This window comes from Oncorhynchus nerka, linkage group LG14 (genome assembly GCF_034236695.1).
Source record: "Oncorhynchus nerka isolate Pitt River linkage group LG14, Oner_Uvic_2.0, whole genome shotgun sequence".
NCBI classification, from domain to species: Eukaryota; Metazoa; Chordata; class Actinopteri; order Salmoniformes; family Salmonidae; genus Oncorhynchus; species Oncorhynchus nerka.
Genome location: NC_088409.1, coordinates 24952130 through 24975636, shown reverse-complemented (window position 1 = coordinate 24975636; position 23507 = coordinate 24952130). Strand labels below are relative to the sequence as shown.

The window sequence follows — 23507 nt, the reverse complement described above, 5'->3', positions numbered from 1 at the left end:
CAGCAAACACTATACCATAACCCCACCCCCACTATGGGGCACTCTGTTCACAACGTTGACGTCAGCAAACACTATACCATAACCCCACCCCACTATGGGGCACTCTGTTCACAACGTTGACGTCAGCAAACACTATACCATAACCCCACCCCCACCATGGGGCACTCTGTTCACAACGTTGACGTCAGCAAACACTATACCATAACCCCACCCCCACTATAGGGCACTCTGTTCACAACGATGACGTCAGCAAACACTATACCATAACCCCACCCCCACTATAGGGCACTCTGTTCACAACGATGACGTCAGCAAACACTATACCATAACCCCACCCCCACTATGGGGCACTCTGTTCACAACGTTGACGCCAGCAAACACTATACCATAACCCCACCCCCACTATGGGGCACTCTGTTCACAACGTTGACGTCAGCAAACACTATACCATAACCCCACCCCCACTATGGGGCACTCTGTTCACAACGTTGACGTCAGCAAACACTATACCATAACCCCACCCCCACTATGGGGCACTCTGTTCACAACGTTGACGTCAGCAAACACTATACCATAACCCCACCCCCACTATGGGGCACTCTGTTCACAACGTTGACGTCAGCAAACACTATACCATAACCCCACCCCCACCATGGGGCACTCTGTTCAACGTTGACGTCAGCAAACACTATACCATAACCCCACCCCACTATAGGGCACTCTGTTCACAACGATGACGTCAGCAAACACTATACCATAACCCCACCCCCACTATGGGGCACTCTGTTCACAACGTTGACGTCAGCAAACACTATACCATAACCCCACCCCCACTATGGGGCACTCTGTTCACAACGTTGACGTCAGCAAACACTATACCATAACCCCACCCCCACTATAGGGCACTCTGTTCACAACGTTGACGTCAGCAAACACTATACCATAACCCCACCCCCACTATAGGGCACTCTGTTCACAACGTTGACGTCAGCAAACACTATACCATAACCCCACCCCCACTATGGGGCACTCTGTTCACAACGTTGACGTCAGCAAACACTATACCATAACCCCACCCCCACTATGGGGCACTCTGTTCACAACGTTGACGTCAGCAAACACTATACCATAACCCCACCCCCACCATGGGGCACTCTGTTCACAACGTTGACGTCAGCAAACACTATACCATAACCCCACCCCCACTATCGGGCACTCTGTTCACAACGTTGACGTCAGCAAACACTATACCATAACCCCACCCCCACCATGGGGCACTCTGTTCACAACGTTGACGTCAGCAAACACTATACCATAACCCCACCGCCACCATGGGGCACTCTGTTCACAACGTTGACGTCAGCAAACACTATACCATAACCCCACCCCCACTATAGGGCACTCTGTTCACAACGATGACGTCAGCAAACACTATACCATAACCCCACCCCCACCATGGGGCACTCTGTTCACAACGTTGACGTCAGCAAACACTATACCATAACCCCACCCCCACCATGGGGCACTCTGTTCACAACGTTGACGTCAGCAAACACTATACCATAACCCCACCCCCACTATGGGGCACTCTGTTCACAACGTTGACGTCAGCAAACACTATACCATAACCCCACCCCCACTATGGGGCACTCTGTTCACAACGTTGACGTCAGCAAACACTATACCATAACCCCACCCCCACTATGGGGCACTCTGTTCACAACGTTGACGTCAGCAAACACTATACCATAACCCCACCCCCACTATAGGGCACTCTGTTCACAACGTTGACGTCAGCAAACACTATACCATAACCCCACCCCACTATGGGGCACTCTGTTCACAACGTTGACGTCAGCAAACACTATACCATAACCCCACCCCCACCATAGGGCACTCTGTTCAACGTTGACGTCAGCAAACACTATACCATAACCCCACCCCCACTATAGGGCACTCTGTTCACAACGTTGACGTCAGCAAACACTATACCATAACCCCACCCCCACCATGGGGCACTCTGTTCACAACGTTGACGTCAGCAAACACTATACCATAACCCCACCCCCACTATAGGGCACTCTGTTCACAACGTTGACGTCAGCAAACACTATACCATAACCCCACCCCCACTATGGGGCACTCTGTTCACAACGTTGACGTCAGCAAACACTATACCATAACCCCACCCCCACTATAGGGCACTCTGTTCACAACATCAGCAAACACTATACCATAACCCCACCCCCACTATGGGGCACTCTGTTCACAAACGTCAGCAAACACTATACCATAACCCCACCCCACTATGGGGCACTCTGTTCACAACGTTGACGTCAGCAAACACTATACCATAACCCCACCCCCACTATGGGGCACTCTGTTCACAACGTTGACGTCAGCAAACACTATACCATAACCCCACCCCCACTATGGGGCACTCTGTTCACAACGTTGACGTCAGCAAACACTATACCATAACCCCACCCCCACTATAGGGCACTCTGTTCACAACGTTGACGTCAGCAAACACTATACCATAACCCCACCCCCACTATGGGGCACTCTGTTCACAACGTTGACGTCAGCAAACACTATACCATAACCCCACCCCCACTATAGGGCACTCTGTTCACAACGTTGACGTCAGCAAACACTATACCATAACCCCACCCCCACTATGGGGCACTCTGTTCACAACGTTGACGTCAGCAAACACTATACCATAACCCCACCCCCACTATGGGGCACTCTGTTCACAACATTGACGTCAGCAAACACTATACCATAACCCCACCCCCACTATGGGGCACTCTGTTCACAACATTGACGTCAGCAAACACTATACCATAACCCCACCCCACTATAGGGCACTCTGTTCACAACGTTGACGTCAGCAAACACTATACCATAACCCCACCCCCACTATGGGGCACTCTGTTCACAACGTTGACGTCAGCAAACACTATACCATAACCCCACCCCCACTATAGGGCACTCTGTTCACAACGTTGACGTCAGCAAACACTATACCATAACCCCACCCCCACCATGGGGCACTCTGTTCACAACGTTGACGTCAGCAAACACTATACCATAACCCCACCCCCACTATAGGGCACTCTGTTCACAACGTTGACGTCAGCAAACACTATACCATAACCCCACCCCCACTATGGGGCACTCTGTTCACAACGTTGACGTCAGCAAACACTATACCATAACCCCACCCCCACTATGGGGCACTCTGTTCACAACGTTGACGTCAGCAAACACTATACCATAACCCCACCCCCACTATGGGGCACTCTGTTCACAACGTTGACGTCAGCAAACACTATACCATAACCCCACCCCCACTATGGGGCACTCTGTTCACAACGTTGACGTCAGCAAACACTATACCATAACCCCACCCCCACCATGGGGCACTCTGTTCACAACGTTGACGTCAGCAAACACTATACCATAACCCCACCCCACTATAGGGCACTCTGTTCACAACGTTGACGTCAGCAAACACTATACCATAACCCCACCCCCACTATAGGGCACTCTGTTCACAACGTTGACGTCAGCAAACACTATACCATAACCCCACCCCCACCATGGGGCACTCTGTTCACAACGTTGACGTCAGCAAACACTATACCATAACCCCACCCCCACTATGGGGCACTCTGTTCACAACGTTGACATCAGCAAACACTATACCATAACCCCACCCCCACTATGGGGCACTCTGATCACAACGTTGACGTCAGCCAACACTATACCATAACCCCACCCCCACTATGGGGCACTCTGTTCACAACGTTGACGTCAGCAAACACTATACCATAAACCCCTACTATGGGGCACTCTGTTCACAACGTTGACGTCAGCAAACACTATACCATAACCCCACCCCCCACCATAGGGCACTCTGTTCACAACGTTGACGTCAGCAAACACTATACCATAACCCCACCCCCACTATAGGGCACTCTGTTCACAACGTTGACGTCAGCAAACACTATACCATAACCCCACCCCCACCATGGGGCACTCTGTTCACAACGTTGACGTCAGCAAACACTATACCATAACCCCACCCCCACTATGGGGCACTCTGTTCACAACGTTGACGTCAGCAAACACTATACCATAACCCCACCCCCACTATGGGGCACTCTGTTCACAACGTTGACGTCAGCAAACACTATACCATAACCCCACCCCCACTATGGGGCACTCTGTTCACAACGTTGACGTCAGCAAACACTATACCATAACCCCACCCCCACTATGGGGCACTCTGTTCACAACGTTGACGTCAGCAAACACTATACCATAACCCCACCCCCACTATGGGGCACTCTGTTCACAACGTTGACGTCAGCAAACACTATACCATAACCCCACCCCCACTATGGGGCACTCTGTTCACAACGTTGACGTCAGCAAACACTATACCATAACCCCACCCCCACTATGGGGCACTCTGTTCACAACATTGACGTCAGCAAACACTATACCATAACCCCACCCCCACTATAGGGCACTCTGTTCACAACGTTGACGCCAGCAAACACTATACCATAACCCCACCCCCACTATGGGGCACTCTGTTCACAACGTTGACGTCAGCAAACACTATACCATAACCCCACCCCCACTATAGGGCACTCTGTTCACAACGTTGACGTCAGCAAACACTATACCATAACCCCACCCCCACCATGGGGCACTCTGTTCACAACGTTGACGTCAGCAAACACTATACCATAACCCCACCCCCACTATGGGGCACTCTGTTCACAACGTTGACGTCAGCAAACACTATACCATAACCCCACCCCCACTATGGGGCACTCTGTTCACAACGTTGACGTCAGCAAACACTATACCATAACCCCACCCCCACTATGGGGCACTCTGTTCACAACGTTGACGTCAGCAAACACTATACCATAACCCCACCCCACTATAGGGCACTCTGTTCACAACGTTGACGTCAGCAAACACTATACCATAACCCCACCCCCACTATGGGGCACTCTGTTCACAACGTTGACGTCAGCAAAAACTATACCATAACCCCACTATGGGGCACTCTGTTCACAACGTTGACGTCAGCAAACACTATACCATAACCCCACCCCCACCATGGGGCACTCTGTTCACAACGTTGACGTCAGCAAACACTATACCATAACCCCACCCCCACTATAGGGCACTCTGTTCACAACGTTGACGTCAGCAAACACTATACCATAACCCCACCCCCACTATAGGGCACTCTGTTCACAACGTTGACGTCAGCAAACACTATACCATAACCCCACCCCACTATGGGGCACTCTGTTCACAACGTTGACGTCAGCAAACACTATACCATAACCCCACCCCCACCATGGGGCACTCTGTTCACAACGTTGACGTCAGCAAACACTATACCATAACCCCACCCCCACTATGGGGCACTCTGTTCACAACGTTGACATCAGCAAACACTATACCATAACCCCACCCCCACTATGGGGCACTCTGATCACAACGTTGACGTCAGCCAACACTATACCATAACCCCACCCCCACTATGGGGCACTCTGTTCACAACGTTGACGTCAGCAAACACTATACCATAACCCCACCCCCACCATGGGGCACTCTGTTCACAACGTTGACGTCAGCAAACACTATACCATAACCCCACCCCCACCATGGGGCACTCTGTTCACAACGTTGACATCAGCAAACACTATACCATAACCCCACCCCCAATATGGGGCACTCTGTTCACAACGTTGACGTCAGCCAACCGCTCACCCACACAACGCCATATGTCTGACATCTGCCCGGTACAGCTGAAACCGGGATTCATCCGTGAAGAGCACACTTCTCCAGCGTACCAGTGGCCATCGAAGGTGAGTATTTCCCCACTGTAGTCAATTACAACGCCGAACTGCAATCAAGTCAAGACCCTGGTGAGGACGGCAAGCACACAAATGAGCTTCCCTGAGACGGTTTCTGACAGTTTGTGCAGAAATTCTTCAGTTGTGCAAACCCACAGTTTCATCAGCTGTCTGGGTGGCTGGTCTCAGACGATCCCGCTGATGAAGAGGCCGGATGTGGAGGTCCTGAGCTGGTGTGGTTACACGTAGTCTGCGATTGTGAGGCCGGTTGGACATACTGCCAAATTCTCTAAAACGACGTTGGAGGCAGCTTATGGTAGAGAAATTAACATTCAATTCTTTGGCAACAGCACTGGTGACATTCCTGCAGTCAGAATGCCAATTGCACGCTCCCTCAAAACCTGAGACATCTGTGGCATTGTGTTGTTTGACAAAACTGCACATTTTAGAGTTGCCTTTTATTGTCCCCAGCACAAGGTGCACCTGTGTAATGATCATGGCATTTAATCATCTTTTTGATATGCCACACCTGTCAGGTGGATGGATTATCTTGGAAAAGGAGAAATGCTCACTAACAGGGATGTAAACAACATTTGAGAAAAATAAGCTTTTTGTGCGTATGGAACATTTCTGGGATCTTTTATTTCAGCTCATGAAACATGGGACCAACACTTTACATGTTGTGTTTATATTTCTGTTCATTGTATTTGATGCCAGACAGACAGACCTTGGAGTGGGAGCGGAACACAGGATAGCTGACATTACAGGAATGACTGTTGGAACTGAGAGATGTACACTCAATTTTCAACTGGGTATCCTCCTAGAGAGAGAGAAGGAGAGAGAGAGAAAGATAGGGATGGAGACATCGAGAGGGAGGGAGGAAGAGAGAGAAGGGGGAGTAAAATTGTCAGGTTCATGTTGTAAATCTGTGTGTAATGTGTGTGTGTGTGTGTGTGTGTCTGTGTGTGTGTGTGTGTGTGTGTGTGTGTGTGTGTGTGTGTGTGTGTGTGTGTGTGTGTGGTGTGTGTGTCTGTGTGTGTGTGTGTGTGTGTGTGTGTCTGTGTGGTGTGTGTGTCTGTGTGTGTGTGTGTGTGTGTGTGTGTGTGTGTGTGTGTGTGTGTGTGTGTGTGTGTGTCTGTGTGTGTGTGTGTGTGTGTGTGTGTGTGTGTGTGTGTGTGTGTGTGTGTGTGTGTGTGTCTGTGTGGTGTGTGTGTCTGTGTGGTGTGTGGTGTGTGTGTGTCTCGTACCCGTATACTGAGACTAGAGAAGTGGAGGTTGCGTGAGTAGTGCAGTGTCAGGCTGGTGTTGTAGGCGTTCTCCAGTCTGTTCTGCAGCTGGACTTCTACAGCCAGACGTCTGCGAGGGCTACGGATCACATAGGGCTGCTGTCTGCAGAGAGGAGTTACATTCAGACATTCATACAACTACTACACAACATTAATACAACAACTACAAACATTAATACGTGAATACAACAGGAACGCTTGACTTAGTAATTGTTTGGCTGATTGAGTGTTGACTGGACACAAAAAAGAGAGGAACATTTTTGATCAGGTGTGTGTGTGTGTCTATACGTGTGTGTCCATGCATGTGTGGGTGCACATGTGTTCGTGTGTGTTTGTGTGTGTGAGATGTACCTTGTCCCAGAGATATCCATATGAGCCTGCAGCACCAGATCAGTGACACACACATCATCCTCACCACAGTCTTTGAAGAACGCAATCTGGAGACATCAAGGTACAGTATTTGAAATGGAGGTGCCAGAGTAATACTGTAGATAATGTACAGTAACAGTACATTACATCATACAATTTGTCCAGGATGCTACGAGCTCCCCACACACACCCCCACACACTGACCGATCTCTTGAAGGTGGTGGGCCAGCCTTCGTCCAGCACTGGGCCGCTCTCTGTGTCGTTGATCTTAAAGCGCAGGGAGAAGCTGATTGGACGGATGTAGTCTGCTGTGTCCTATCACAGATGGAGACAAAGGGTTAGAGGTCAATATCATGTTTCAGCATGTAGATTGTGTGTGTCGGTCGGGGTGAAGGATGTGTGTTTTGGCATTGTGTGTGACATATGGAAGGGCAGGTTGTGGCAGTAGCGTGTACATGTTGGTTGTGTGTTTGTGTCAGGGCATGTGTGTATGTTAGTTGTGTAGTGTGTGTGTGTGTATGTTAGTGTGTGTGTGTGTGTGTGTGTGTGTATGTTAGTTGTGTAGTGTGTGTGTGTGTATGTTAGTGTGTGTGTGTGTGTGTGTGTGTGTGTGTGTGTGTGTGTGTGTGTATGTTAGTTGTGTAGTGTGTGCTTGTGTGTATATGCCATTTAGCAGAGGCTTTTATCCAAAGCGGCTTACAGTCATGTGTGCATACTTAAAAAAAAAGTATGTATGGTCGCTGTTTGGTCCTAGGAATTGAACCCACTATCCTGGCATTGCAAGTACCATACCAGCTGAGCTCTGGTGTGTGTCATACTCACAAACACATGGAAGGGCAGGTTGTGGCAGACGGTCTGTCCTGTGTGAACTCTGACCCCCAGCTGTGTCTGTCTCTGGTTGCTGTCATCAAACAACGCCCTCGCTGTCAACTTTCTCTCATCCAACATGGCCACCACCGACAGATCTGAGGAGGAGGGAGAAGGGGATGTTAGTGTTGATAACAAATCTATCAAATCTAACAGGCGGACTCCCTCCCTCCTCTCTCCTTCCCCCTCCCTCCACCTTACTCTCTCTAGTCCCTGCCCCTCCCTCTCCCTCCCTCCCTCCCCCTTACTTTCTCCAGTCCCTGCCCCTCCCTCTCTCCCCTCCCTCTCCCTTACCGAAGCTGGTGCTGTGAGTTCCAGGGGAACGGGACAGAGCCAGGAAGCAGGCTGTAGCGTTGAGACAGGCAGACTCCCTCCCTCCTCTCTGACACGTCTTCTGGATGACGTTGATGGAGTGGGGCTGGAAGGACAGACTCATGTTGATCTGGACTATACTACGAGAACTGGAGAGAAGGGAGGGAGAATGGATCATTCAATGATGACGATCATCATCACATTTAAAAAAATACTCCACAGCCAAGTCTGACAATTTATCCCTCCCCTCCTCTTCATTCCTCCACCTCCCCTCATCCCTCCTTTCTTACCTGAGTAGTACAGCACTGCCCTGGGCCCCCACAGCCAGGTCTAACAGACCATCTCCATCCAGGTCTAATCTGGCACTCACACTACGCCCAAAATACTGCAGAGAGGGGGACAGGGACGACCCTGCGATACGCTACAAGGAGAAGGAGAGGTGAGCAAGGAGGTGGAGAGATGAGAGTAGAGAAGTGGTGGAGAGAGACGTAGAACGAGGTCAATGGAAATACTATAGCTAAGAATGATATCACTTTAAAAACAAATCTTCACTTTCCTTTTCACAGAGATGGACTCCACCTATACTTCTGGTGACACTTCTTTCTCTACCTGTTTGTAGTTGTGGATGATGTGTATGTCTACCTGTTTGTAGTTGTGGATGATGTGTATGTCTACCTGTTTATAGTTGTGGATGATGTGTATGTCTACCTGTTTGTAGTTGTGGATGATGTGTATGTCTACCTGTTTATAGTTGTGGATGATGTGTATGTCTACCTGTTTGTAGTTGTGGATGATGTGTATGTCTACCTGTTTGTAGTTGTGGATGATGTGTATGTCTACCTGTTTATAGTTGTGGATGATGTGTATGTCTACCTGTTTGTAGTTGTGGATGATGTGTATGTCTACCTGTTTGTAGTTGTGGATGATGTGTATGTCTACCTGTTTGTAGTTGTGGATGATGTGTATGTCTACCTGTTTGTAAATGTGGATGATGTGTATGTCTACCTGTTTGTAGTTGTGGATGATGTGTATGCCCTGGCCATGGTAGACGTATATGGCCCCATTGTGTCCGTCCTCTAGGGGTGCCCCCACCAGCAGGTCAGTGTACCCGTCATGGTTGAGGTCTGGGGCGGAGGCCAGGGCGTAGCCAAACCTAGCATCCTGGAACCTATCCTCTGCCTTCAGAGTACCGTTAGACACAAACACCTCCTCCTGAGAGGGAGAGAGAGAGAGAGAGAGAGAGAGAGAGAGAGAGAGAGAGAGAGAGCAAGAGGGATGATAGAAAGAGAAATGGAGAGAGACAGAGAGAGAGGCATAGTAGGGAGAGAGAGAGAGAGAGAGAGGGAGAGAGAGAGAGAGAGCAAGACAGAGGAGAGAAAGATAAATGGAGAGAGACAGAGAGAGAGGCAGAGTAGGGAGAGATAAAGACAGGCAGAGTAGGGAGAGATAAAGACAGGCAGAGTAGAGAGAGATAAAGACAGGCAGAGTAGGGAGAGAGAGAGACAGAGTAGAGAGAGATAAAGATAGGCAGAGTAGAGAGAGAGAGAGAGAGAGAGAGAGAGAGAGAGAGAGAGTAGAGAGAGATAAAGACAGGCAGAGTAGGGAGAGATAAAGACAGGCAGAGTAGAGAGAGATAAAGACAGGCAGAGTAGAGAGAGAGAGAGCGAGAGAGAGAGTCAGCAGCTCCCAGCCATTCCTCTTCTTATCCGCTAATATCCTCAACCCCTTTTCCCTCCCTTAACTCTATCTCCCCCCTTCGCCCCTCTCTCACCCCCCTCCCCCTCTTCCTGACACCAGCTCAGTCCTTCCCCACTACTCCCCCCTGTCTCACCCCACTGAGGGAGTAGATGTAGACTCTGCCTGCCTCCTTGTTGCCAGGGCCCAGGTACATGGGTGCTGCCACCAGCAGAACATCAGTAATGCCATCCTGGTCCACGTCCAACCCACACACCTCACTGCCATAGTACGACCCAATCTACAGACAGAGAGAGATAGAGACAGAGAGAGACAGAGGGAGAGAGAGAGAGAGACAGAGAGAGAGACAGGGAGAGAGACAGAGACAGAGACAGAGACAGAGAGACAGAGAGAGACAGAGAGAGAGACAGAGACAGAGACAGAGAGAGAGAGAGAGAGAGAGACAGAGAGGGAGAGAGAGAGACAGAGACAGAGACAGAGAGAGACAGAGAGAGAGAGAGATAGAGACAGAGACAGAGAGAGACAGAGGGAGAGAGAGAGAGAGACAGAGAGAGAGACAGGGAGAGAGACAGAGAGAGAGACAGAGAGAGAGAGAGAGACAGAGAGAGAGAGACAGAGAGAGACAGAGACAGAGACAGAGAGAGAGAGAGACAGAGAGAGAGAGAGAGACAGAGAGAGATAGAGACAGAGAGAGATAGAGACAGAGACAGAGAGAGACAGAGAGAGAGAGAGAGACAGAGAGAGAGACAGAGAGACAGAGACAGAGAGAGAGAGACAGAGGGAGGGAGAGAGAGAGAGAGACAGAGAGAGAGAGAGAGAGAGAGGAGAGAGAGGAGAGAGAGAGAGAGAGGAGAGAGAGAGGAGAGAGAGAGAGAGAGAGACAGAGATTCACTTTGTATGTTGTCTACCTCACTTGCTTTGGCAATGTTAACACATGTTTCCCATGCCAATAAAGCCCTTGAATTGAATTGAATTGAATTGAGAGAGAGACAGAGAGAGAGACAGGGAGAGAGAGACAGAGACAGAGAGAGAGAGACAGATAGAGACAGAGAGAGAGACAGAGAGAGAGAGAGAGGAGAGAGAGAGAGAGAGAGAGAGAGAGAGAGAGAGAGAGAGAGAGAGAGAGAGAGAGAGGAGAGAGAGAGAGACAGAGAGAGAGAGAGAGAGAGGGAGGTATGGTGGCGATGAAGAGAAGGGGAGATGGGGTTGGGGTGAGTGAGAGTTTGATTGATAGATACATCCCATGAGGTATATACACACACACACTAGCTACCTGTTCTCCATTGAGGGCCTGTGCAATGTTGACATCTCCATTGTCGCTCAGTTCAAACAGAATGACCTTTCCTTTGTGTTTGAACCTGGGAGCTCCAGCCACATACAGCCTCCTCCAGTCTCCCACTATCACTGACGACACTGTGTAGCCTAAACACACACAAATACTTTAATTAGATCCACAAATTAAATAATATTTGCATCGGATTCAAATATCTCACAGGTCATACAGATGCCTGGAGACACATTAGGTATGGAAACAAAAATTATTGTGTAAATCCGTGATAAATGTAGTAGTATTATGTGTAAAACAGTGATAAGTTGAGTAGTATTATGTGTAAAACAGTGATAAGTTGAGTAGTATTATGTGTAAAACAGTGATAAGTTGAGTAGTATTATGTGTAAAACAGTGATAAGTTTAGTAGTATTATGTGTAAAACAGTGATAAGTTGAGTAGTATTATGTGTAAAACAGTGATAAGTTGAGTAGTATTATGTGTAAACAGTGATAAGTTTAGTAGTATTATGTGTAAAACAGTGATAAGTTGAGTAGTATTATGTGTAAAACAGTGATAAGTTTAGTAGTATTATGTGTAAAACAGTGATAAGTTGAGTAGTATTATGTGTAAAACAGTGATAAGTTTAGTAGTATTATGTGTAAAACAGTGATAAGTTGAGTAGTATTATGTGTAAAACGGTGTAATGTAAAGTGTACATAGTGTAATGTAAGTAAGTTAAGTCACCCAGATAGGCAGCATGGTTCTTGAGCTCCTGGGGGAACTCTGACTCAAAGGCCTCTCTGGTGGGCATGATGCGGCCCTTAGTGCCCTCCTTCAGCACCCCTCCGTCCCAGTCATACGCCCCCACCATCCCAAACAGGATGCCATCCTGAAACACACGCATGGGAGAGGGGGGATAAACATACAGTACAATGACAGATCAGAAATACAAGACAATGACATGACGCGCGCGCTCGCCCTGCACACTACGCACACACACACATGGTGGACTCACATCGAGAACGTGTGTGGAGAAGCCAATCTGGGACATCTCAAACTTGAAGGAGCTCTCGTTGTACCCCAGCGTCCCTGTGACGAAAGAGAAACATCAAAACAACGTTTAACAAACCTTTCTAGCACATTTTCTGTAGTATCCAACACAAAAATCTAGTTGAGCAGATCTCTCTGCTATTATTTCGTGTCCTGTCATTCAAAAATGATTTGATTAAAATCATGAGTCTCACCCTCTCATGTTTGTGTGCCCAACCACATATCTGTGTGGCGTGGGGGTTCAGTGACTGAGTGGGGAGATAATGGGACCTCTGCTGAGGTGAAAGCGGAACAGGTTTACCCTAACTCTCAGAGGAAGTTTAGTTGAATGTTTGGTTAATGTTTGTTCTGCCAGTGCCAGGAGGCTGACACATGAATACCGTGATGGGACTAAACGTGGCATCCTGTGCTGCCCACTCTGACACATGAATACCGTGATGGGACTAAACGTGGCATCCTGTGCTGCCCACTCTGACACATGAATACCGTGATGGGACTAAACGTGGCATCCTGTGCTGCCCATTCTGACACATGAATAGCGTGATGGGACTAAACGTGGCATCCTGTGCTGCCCACTCTGACACATGAATACCGTGATGGGACTAAACGTGGCATCCTGTGCTGCCCACTCTGACACATGAATACCGTGATGGGACTAAACGTGGCATCCTGTGCTGCCCACTCTGACACATGAATACCGTGATGGGACTAAACGTGGCATCCTGTGCTGCCCACTCTGACACATGAATACCGTGATGGGACTAAACGTGGCATCCTGTGCTGCCCATTCTGACACATGAATAGCGTGCATCCTGTGGGACTAAACGTGGCATCCTGTGCTGCCCACTCTGACACATGAATAGCGTGATGGGACTAAACGTGGCATCCTGTGCTGCCCACTCTGACACATGAATACCGTGATGGGACTAAACGTGGCATCCTGTGCTGCCCACTCTGACACATGAATACCGTGATGGGACTAAACGTGGCATCCTGTGCTGCCCATTCTGACACATGAATACCGTGATGGGACTAAACGTGGCATCCTGTGCTGCCCACTCTGACACATGAATACCGGGATGGGACTAAACGTGGCATCCTGTGCTGCCCACTCTGACACATGAATACCGGGATGGGACTAAACGTGGCATCCTGTGCTGCCCATTCTGACACATGAATACCGGGATGGGACTAAACGTAACATTCTGTGCTGCCCACTCTGACACATGAATACCGGGATGGGACTAAACGTGGCATCCTGTGCTGCCCATTCTGACACATGAATACCGGGATGGGACTAAACGTGGCATCCTGTGCTGCCCATTCTGACACATGAATACCGGGATGGGACTAAACGTAACATCCTGTGCTGCCCACTCTGACACATGAATACCGGGATGGGACTAAACATGGCATCCTGTGCTGCCCACTCTGACACATGAATACCGGGATGGGACTAAACGTGGCATCCTGTGCTGCCCATTCTGACACATGAATACCGGGATGGGACTAAACGTGGCATCCTGTGCTGCCCACTCTGACACATGAATACCGGGATGGGACTAAACGTGGCATCCTGTGCTGCCCACTCTGACACATGAATACCGGGATGGGACTAAACGTGGCATCCTGTGCTGCCCATTCTGACACATGAATACCGGGATGGGACTAAACGTAACATCCTGTGCTGCCCACTCTGACACATGAATACTCACTCTCAATTAAAATACTGTTCTTTTACTTCTATCCCCCTTTCACCTTTACTCCATACATTCCCTCCCTTCCTTCCCCTCCCCAATCTGCCACTATCTAGATGCCACAGGTTAGTGCCCTCTCTCTCCCTCCTCACTCAAGACCCCAGCTGGTATACAGAATCTACCTCCCTCATCCTCCTCTCATATCCTCCACTCCCTTCCTCCCTCGCTCCCTACAGACTTCAGGGTGGCATAATTTCTTCCCTTGTTCCTGTAAGTGTTGTGATAGCTGCTCGCGCCCTTCTTTCCTATTCAAGGTAGTGTCATCTATCCATCCCTTCCTCTTTCATTTCGTCTGGGATTAAATGTGGCACCATTCCCCCTTTTTTTTACCTCTTCCTAATTGAAAGAGAGTAACATCCCTCTCTCTTCTAACTATCTCCCTGGCTAAATAAGAAAGCAGTCCCTCCCTGTCTCCAGAACACAGACACCCTTTACCCTCCTTTCTCTTTCCAGCACTTTCACCTCCCTCCCTCCCCCTTCCTCTTCCTCTCTCCGTCTCACCCTCTAGAGTGAAGATGCGGTCTCCTAGTGCATCTACGATGTCGTTGAGCGCCGCCTCGTCAGTCACGTTGAAGAAGTATTTGTCGTCAGGGTCGCTGGCAATGTACTTGATCTCACTGATAAACGTCTCTGGGTCCTGCTGCCTGCGGATGTAGTGACCCAATACCTGGAGGGAGAGAGAAAGGGATGAGGGAAGAGAGGGGGAGAGATAAAGGGGGAGGGAGAGAGAAAGGGATGAGGAAAGAGAGGGGGGAGAGATAAAGGGGGAGGGAGAGAAAGGGATGAGAAAGAGAGGGGGAGAGATAAAGGGGAGGGAGAGAGAAAGGGATGAGGAAAGCGAGGGGGGAGAGATGAAGGGCGAGGGAGAGAGAGAGGGATGAGGAAAGAGAGGGGGAAGAGAGAAAGTGGGAGGGAGAGAGGGAAAGAGAGGGGGAAGAGAGAAAGGGGGAGGGAGAAAGGGGGAGGGAGAGAGGGAAAGAGAGAGGAAGAGAGAGGGGAAGAGAGAAAGGGGGAGGGAGAGAGGGAAAGAGAGAGGAAGAGAGAAAGGGGAGGGAGAAAGGGGTTAAAGTGAAGGGTAGAAAAACAAAAGGGAGAGAAAGAAGGGGTTAAATGTAAGGGACAGAAAAAGTGAAAGGTAGAGCGAGAGATAACATTAACAGACATATTCTCTACGTCTTCCGCCAATAACTCCTCCATGTTTCACAGGGGCCGAGAACATTTATATAGAGGGAGAGATATTACTGAGTCAGGACAATCTGAGAGGACAGAGAGAGAGCTGCCAACACCAACCCCGTACAGTACAGTAGAGGACATAACCTGAATCAAGGACAACCACAGAGAGACAACCCTTAAAAGACAAAAAACAGATCATGTACGTAGGGTTCTAACTAAGGGGTTGTCTAAAAATGGAGTCAGCTAAAATGTTTGGGAAATACTGCTCTAGCAAACCGTGAAATGAAAGAATTGTTCCAGACAGGGGGAGAGAGATGACTGGTGTGGTAGGGCTCTCTAGTGTGAGGAGGCTATAGTAACAGCTACAGTTACTAGTCTGTAATACAGAATAGCCTAAACACTGCAGTAAGGAGCACATTCCTCCCCAGAAACCCAATCCCAACAATCCTTCCCTGTCACTCTGGCTGCCATCTTAAATAAGGAAATTCTCTGTTTTCAAAGGGGAGGGAGGGAAGGAGGGATGGATGGAGGAATGGAGGGAGGGAGAGAGAGAAGGAGGAAGGGAGGGATGGAGGAAGGGAGGGAGGGATGAAGGGAGGGAGGGAGGGAGGGAGGGAGGGAGAGAGGGAAGGAGGGATCGAAGGATGGATGAAGGGAGGGAGGGAGAGAGGGAAGGAGGGAGGGATGGATGGATGGATGAAGGGAGGGAGGGAGGGAGGGAGGGAGGAGGGAGGGAGGAAGGAAGGAAGGAAGGAAGGAAGGAAGGAAGGAAGGAAGGAAGGAAGGAAGGAAGGAAGGAAGGAAGGGAGGAAGGGAGGGAGGGAGGGTTTAATGTGAAGGAATCCTACACTATAAATGTATACATGAAGATCTTATAGAAGCAGAGAAATTCCGTTGGTCTTGCCAGCTGCTGCTGGTTTGTCCTCAGAGTCACGAACGGAGAGGGAGGACAGAAATACAGACAGCGGGAGGTAGCTTGTTAACTATTCAAAACATACAGTGAAGTTATAGCTACTGCAAATGTATATGCACATGTATACACACAGTTGCACAGGCACATGCACACAAACAAACTGGCAAACAGACAAACACACCCCCTTTGACCCCTCTCCTTGTTGACTATAAATTCTGTGTGAGTCGGCAGGCAGGCAGGCTGATGTATAAACCACGACTCAGGCTGTTATTTTAGAGAGCTTGTTGCTCTGCTCTCCCCAAAGGGATGTTTTCTGTCCTACACACACTGGCAGCAGGACAGAGAGCAACAACATCAAAACATTGTAGCCGTCACAGTGAAACCACGTTTCAGCATCAAGACCCTGGAGATTCTCTCTCTCTCTCTCTCTCTCTCTCTCTCTCTCTCTCTCTCTCTCTCTCTCTCTCTCTCTTTCTCACTCTCTCTTCAAATCAATTTAATTTAAGGGGTTTTATTGGTGTGCGAAACATATGTTTACAGAGAAAATAAATAAACATAAATACGGGTTGTTTTTACAATGGTGCTTGTTCTTCACTGGTTGCCCTTTTTTTGGCAACAGGTCACACATCTTGCTACTGGGATGCACACTGTGGTATTTCACCAAACATATATGGGAGTTTGTCTAAATGCTATGCTCACTGAGTCTGGACATAGTCAAAGCTTTCCTTAAGTTTGGGTCAGTCACAGTGGTCAGGTATTCTGCCACTGTGTACTCAAATAGCATTCGAGTTAGCTCTGTTTTTTTGTAAATTCTTTCCAATGTGTAAAGTAATTATCTTTTTGTTTTCTCATGATTTGGTTGGGTCTAATTGTGTTGCTGTCCTGGTGCTCTGTGGGGTGTGTTTGTGTTTGTGAACAGAGCCCCAGGACCAGCTTGCTTTAGGGGACTCTTCTCCAGATTCATCTCTCTGTAGGTGATGGTTTTGTTATCGATGGTTTGGGAATCGCTTCCTTTTAGGTGGTTGTTGAATTTAACGGCTCTTTTCTGGATTTTGATCATTAGTGTGTAATTCTGCTCTGCATGCATTATTTGGTGTTTTAGGTTGTACACAAAATATATTTTGCAGAACTCTGCATGCAGAGTCTCAATTTGGTGTTTGTCCCATTTTGTGAATTCTTGGTTGGTGACCGGCGCCCAGACCTCACAACCATAAAGGGCAATGGGTTCTATAACTGATTCAAGTATTTTTAGCCAGATCTAAATTAGTATGTTACATTTTATGTTCCTTTTGATGACATAGAAGGCCCTTCTTGCCTTGTCTCTCAGATTGTTCACAGCTTTGTGGAAGTCTCTCTCTCTCTCTCTCTCTCTCTCTCTCTCTCTCTCTCTCTCTCTCTCTCTCTCTCTCTCAATTCAATTCAATTCAAGGGGCTTTATTGTCATGGGAAACATATGTTAACATTGCCAAAGCAAGTGAGGTAGATATTATACAAAAGTGAAATAAACAATAAAAATGAACAGTAAACATTATACATACAGATGTTTCAAAACAATAAAAACATTACAAATGTCATATTATGTATACAGTGTTGTAACAATGTACAAATGGTTGCCCTTTTCTTGTGGCAACAGCTCACAGTGTTTATATAGTGGTTCCTCTGGTGACAGTGGCTCTGCAGGTCCCAGTGTTTATATTGTGGTTCCTCTGGTGACAGTGGCTCTGCAGGTCCCATTGTTTATATTGTGGTTCCTCTGGTGACAGTGGCTCTGCAGGTCCCAGGTCCCAGTGTTTATATTGTGGTTCCTCTGGTGACAGTGGCTCTGCAGGTCCCAGTGTTTATATTGTGGTTCCTCTGGTGACAGTGGCTCTGCAGGTCCCAGTGTTTATATTGTGGTTCCTCTGGTGACAGTGGCTCTGCAGGTCCCAGTGTTTATATTGTGGTTCCTCTGGTGACAGTGGCTCTGCAGGTCCCAGTGTTTATATAGTGGTTCCTCTGGTGACAGTGGCTCTGCAGGTCCCAGTGTTTATATTGTGGTTCCTCTGGTGACAGTGGCTCTGCAGGTCCCAGTGTTTATATTGTGGTTCCTCTGGTGACAGTGGCTCTGCAGGTCCCAGTGTTTATATAGTGGTTCCTCTGGTGACAGTGGCTCTGCAGGTCCCAGTATTTATATTGTGGTTCCTCTGGTGACAGTGGCTCTGCAGGTCCCAGTGTTTATATTGTGGTTCCTCTGGTGACAGTGGCTCTGCAGGTCCCAGTATTTATATTGTGGTTCCTCTGGTGACAGTGGCTCTGCAGGTCCCAGTGTTTATATTGTGGTTCCTCTGGTGACAGTGGCTCTGCAGGTCCCAGTGTTTATATTGTGGTTCCTCTGGTGACAGTGGCTCTGCAGGTCCCAGTGTTTATATTGTGGTTCCTCTGGTGACAGTGGCTCTGCAGGTCCCAGTGTTTATATTGTGGTTCCTCTGGTGACAGTGGCTCTGCAGGTTCCAGTGTTTATATTGTGGTTCCTGTGGTGACTGTGGCTCTGCAGGTCCCAGTGTTTATATTGTGGTTCCTCTGGTGACAGTGGCCCTGCAGGTCCCAGTGTTTATATTGTGGGCTGGGGAAGAGTCTCCGACTGCTCAGCCACTGGAGTCTGTTCCACCACACCACCAAAACCACATCACTCGAGACACTGATGGTGTGTGTGCATGTGTGTGTCTGTGTGTGTGTGTGTGTTAGGGGGGTGGGGTGGGGCAGGAAGACATAACTGTTGTTACCCACTGGGTTATTTTAAGGAGCCAGAGGGGTTCAGTTAGTGATTTGCTGGGGCTATTTTAAAAACCACAGGCATTATTTCAGGCCAGTTTGAGGCTGAATGGGCAGGATGGCTAGCTCTCACGTTATGCAGGGTATGTGAGGTGGTATGGTGGAAAAGCTGTTTCAATACAGCTATTTCAGGAGTGGGGTTGGTTGGTGAGACTGTCTGCCATATTGGTTAGTGAGTTTTGTGGTGTAGCAGGCATGCCGCATTCATGTGCTCTATGAAACAGTGTGTGTGTGTGCGTGCATGCGTCTCTGTGAGAGCCAAAAAGGTTCTACCTATATATGAATCTGTGGCTGTGCACTGAGAGGCTGGGAGACTGGTTGCGTGTGAGTGTGTTAGTTTGTGAGTGGGTGTGTGAGCTAACTCATCTGACTTAATTGCGTAAGTCTGAGGATCAAAGCCAGCATGCTGCCAGTCTAGTAAACTTTACTGACAAGCAATGCTATATGGGTCATGTGTGTGTGTGTGTGTGTGTGTGTGTGTGTGTGTGTGTGTGTGTGTGTGTGTGTGTGTGTACTCACAGCGATGGCATATCTGGTGATGTTTCTCTTCTCACACTCCTCCAGAGCGTCCGGTAGCTCCTCCCCATCATGTGACTCTCCGTCCGTCACCACGATCATGACCTTGGTGGCCCCCTCCCTCGCCCCCCGCTCTGGGCTGAATGCCTCCGTACTGGACAAAGACAGATATAAAGAACTTTATTAGGTAAATATCACAGTGCTGTTGTCAGCATGTTAAAACAGCACATACTGGTTCAAGACCCAAACTGCTTACATGTACATTCTCTTTCTGTTGCCCTTGAACCAAACCACAATAAAACACAAATATTGTTCTAGAGTTGGATCTGAAACATCATGGCCTGAAGTAGAGTATCTCATGACAAGCTGTAGACCACACTATTTGCCAAGAGAGTTTTCATCTATTTTTTTCGTGGCTGTTTATTTACCACCACAGACAGATGCTGGCACTAAGACCTCACTCAGTCAGCTGTATCAGGAAATAAGCAAACAGGAAACCGCTCACCCAGAGGCAGCGCTCCTAGTGGCCTGGGACTTTTATGCAGGAAAACTTAAATCCATTTGACCTCATTTCTATCAGCATGTTAAATGCGCAACCAGAGGGGAAAAAATTCTAGATCACCTTTATTCCACACACAGAGACGCGTACAAAGCTCTCCCTCGCCCTCCATTTGACAAATCTGACTATAATTCTATACTCCTGATTCCGGCTTACCAGCTAAAATTAAAGCAGGAAGCACCAGTGACTCAGTCTATAAAAGAAAGTGGTCAAATGAAGCAGATGCTAAACTACAGGACAGTTTTGCTAGCACAGACTGGAATATGTTATGGGATTCTTCCGATGGCCTTGAGGAGTACACCACATCAGTCACTGGCTTTATCAATAAGTGCATCGAGGGCATCGTCCCCACAGTGACTGTACATACCCCAACCACAGGCAACATTCTCACTGAGCTAAAGGTTAGAGCTGCCGCTTTCAAGGTGCGGGACTCTAACCCGGAAGCTTATAAGAAATCCTGCTATACCCTCAGACGAACCATCAAACAAGCTAAGTGCCAATACAGGACTAAGATTGAATCATACTACACCGGCTCCGACGCTCGTCAGATGTGGCAGGGCCTGCAAACTATTACAGACTATAAAGGGAAGCACAGCCACGAGCTGCCCAGTGACACGAGCCTACCAGACGAGCTAAATCACTTCTATGCTCGCTTCGAGGCAAGCAACACTGAGGCATGCATTAGAGCATCAGCTGTTCCGGGTGACTGTGTGATCATGCTCTCCATAGCCGACGTGAGTAAGACCTTTAAACAGGTCAACATTCACAAGGCCACTGGGCCAGACGGATTACTAGGAAGTGTGCTCCGGGAATGTGCTGACCAACTGGCAGATGTCTCACTGACATTTTCAACATGTCCCTGATTGAGTCTGTAATACCAACATGTTTCAAGCAGACCACCATAGTCCCTGTGCCCAAGAGCACTAAGGTGACCTGCCTAAATGACTACAGACCTGTAGCACTCACGTCTGTAGCCATGAAGTGCTTTGAAAGGCTGGTCATGGCTCACATTAACATCATTATCCCAGAAACCCTCCCTCTGCAACTGGATCCTGGACTTCCTGACGGGCCGCCCCCAGGTGGTGAGGGTAGGTAGCAACACATCTGCCACGCTGATCCTCAACACTGGAGTCCCTCAGGGGTGCGTGCTCAGTCCCCACCTGTACACCCTGTTCACCTACGACTGCATGGCCAGGCACAACTCCAACACCATCATTAAATTTGCAGACGACACCACAGTGGTAGGCCTGGTGACCAACAATGGCGAGACAGCCTATAGGGAGGAGGTCAGAGACCTAGCCGGGTGGTGCCAGAATAACAACCTATCCCTCAACTTAATCAAGACAAAGGAGATGATTGTGGACTACAGGAAAAGGAGGGCCGAGCAGGCCCCCATTCTCATCGACGGGGCTGTAAATCAAAATCAAATCAAATTTTATTAGTGTCATGATGTTGGCCTCTTTGGGTATAGCAAGCCCCATCCCCCTCTCCCTGCAGAAAAGGGAAAAATTCTGCTAGCTATGGAACTGCACTTGAAAACTGAACAATTAAATGTAATTGCAAAAACGTATGACGATGAACAAGCACAAGCTCTTCAACAAAATCGTCTTCTACAGGAACAAAATCATATGCTACAGGAAGAACTCGATTTAGCCAAAACTAAATACGATGACGTTCACGCCAGACTAGATAAATCTGAAGAGTTATCTACAAACAGGAGCGCTCAACTTGATAACATGCATGCAGTTTTGTTGAACGTTACTCAAAGTAACACGGTTCTACTCAAAACGCTGCAGACCAAAGACGATCAGTTAATGAACACAATGACAAAGTTGGATGGCAAATCAGCAGAACTCATTCAGGTCGCTGACCAAATAAATGATGAGAGAACTCAGGTGATGAAGATGGAAATATTGATTTTTAAGCAAGTGGAGAAAATCTCATCACTGAATCTCTCGCTCTGTACTCAAGACCTCTATCTACAAGCCAGATAAGTTTGAGCCCGGACACTCACGTGTCCAAAATCAGTACTCTAATCGCTCAAGTGGACTCTGCAATGCAGCAGAATACCACCCTTAGGTACCATCTGGAGGAAGTCCAGAATGGTCACGCTCTACAGCGTGACTACGAATCCAAGCAACCGGAGCCCTGTACTCACAGGAGTATGATGATAGGTTTCAGACATTGCCTCCCTCATGTGCCCCTCAGTCTTCTCCTCTTGGCCATTCGGCACTGAGTAATATTGCGCCTCTTGGCCAACAAACGACAAGGTTTGGCTTCTACTCTTGGCCTTTCGGCCCCAATCTCTCCACAGGATGAAGCCAACCCTTTCCGCCCACTTGGCGCAGAATACCTTGACAAACTCATCAAGAATTTCCCCACCTTTGACCCCGTTCCAGGTCAGCCAAATGATACTGAGATGTTCCTAGCTGACATAGAGGACGCGTTGGATGGCTACCCGAACGCTACAGGTTCTGACAGGGTTTACCTGTTGAAGCGAACGTCGAATAGACACGTGACAAGGTTCATTCGTCTACAACAGCAACACGTGCTAAATGACTACACTAAACTTGCCACAGCTTTGAAATTAGAATTCAGTGGTTGTGCGACTCGCAAACACGATAGCTTACTGGCTAACACCGTCAAACAAGCTCGGAACGAACACCCACAAGCTTACTATCATAGGCTTTGTTCAGCTTACTTTGGCCTACTCACTGAAACAGGAATGGAAGAGCTGTTACCATTCAAACAAATGTTCCTGTCGAACTTCATTACCTACTTGGGCCCTGCCGCCCACGTTGGCCTGCCTATCTTACAACTCAGAGAGCTTGCAAGCACAGCTTTTTGAGGCATCAAAAGTTCACAACGCTAAGAGCCCTGGCCACTCGGTTTTGAAGTTTGACCACGGGCACTCACTCCAGTTAGAGGGTGCATTATCAGGTATTGGAGCGTTGAGAGATGACGCACAACAACAGTTCTACCACGAAACCATGATTCCAATAACCTCTGCGGTCGAATTAACTGTAAAGTAC

General features: G+C 48.4%; 1 protein-coding gene across 2 annotated transcripts in view; it reads right to left on the bottom strand.

Annotated features, from left to right (window-relative positions):
* itga10 (integrin, alpha 10) overlaps window positions 1–23507 on the bottom strand; it is an 81788-nt gene that overhangs the window by 5270 nt on the left and 53011 nt on the right. For both annotated transcript variants that reach the window (XR_010465744.1, XM_065027824.1), the window contains exons 8-21: window positions 19920–20070; window positions 15005–15170; window positions 12712–12785; window positions 12441–12585; window positions 11700–11848; window positions 10563–10706; window positions 9737–9943; window positions 9022–9152; window positions 8714–8880; window positions 8375–8517; window positions 7757–7867; window positions 7535–7620; window positions 7145–7286; window positions 6625–6717 (exon numbers count right to left, since the gene is read on the bottom strand). Coding sequence is in view for 1 of the 2 variants with exons in the window: in XM_065027824.1 (XP_064883896.1) it covers window positions 6625–6717; window positions 7145–7286; window positions 7535–7620; window positions 7757–7867; window positions 8375–8517; window positions 8714–8880; window positions 9022–9152; window positions 9737–9943; window positions 10563–10706; window positions 11700–11848; window positions 12441–12585; window positions 12712–12785; window positions 15005–15170; window positions 19920–20070 (1909 nt within the window). In the remaining variant the exon portion in view is untranslated. The remainder of the gene's footprint in view (window positions 1–6624; window positions 6718–7144; window positions 7287–7534; window positions 7621–7756; window positions 7868–8374; window positions 8518–8713; window positions 8881–9021; window positions 9153–9736; window positions 9944–10562; window positions 10707–11699; window positions 11849–12440; window positions 12586–12711; window positions 12786–15004; window positions 15171–19919; window positions 20071–23507) is intronic.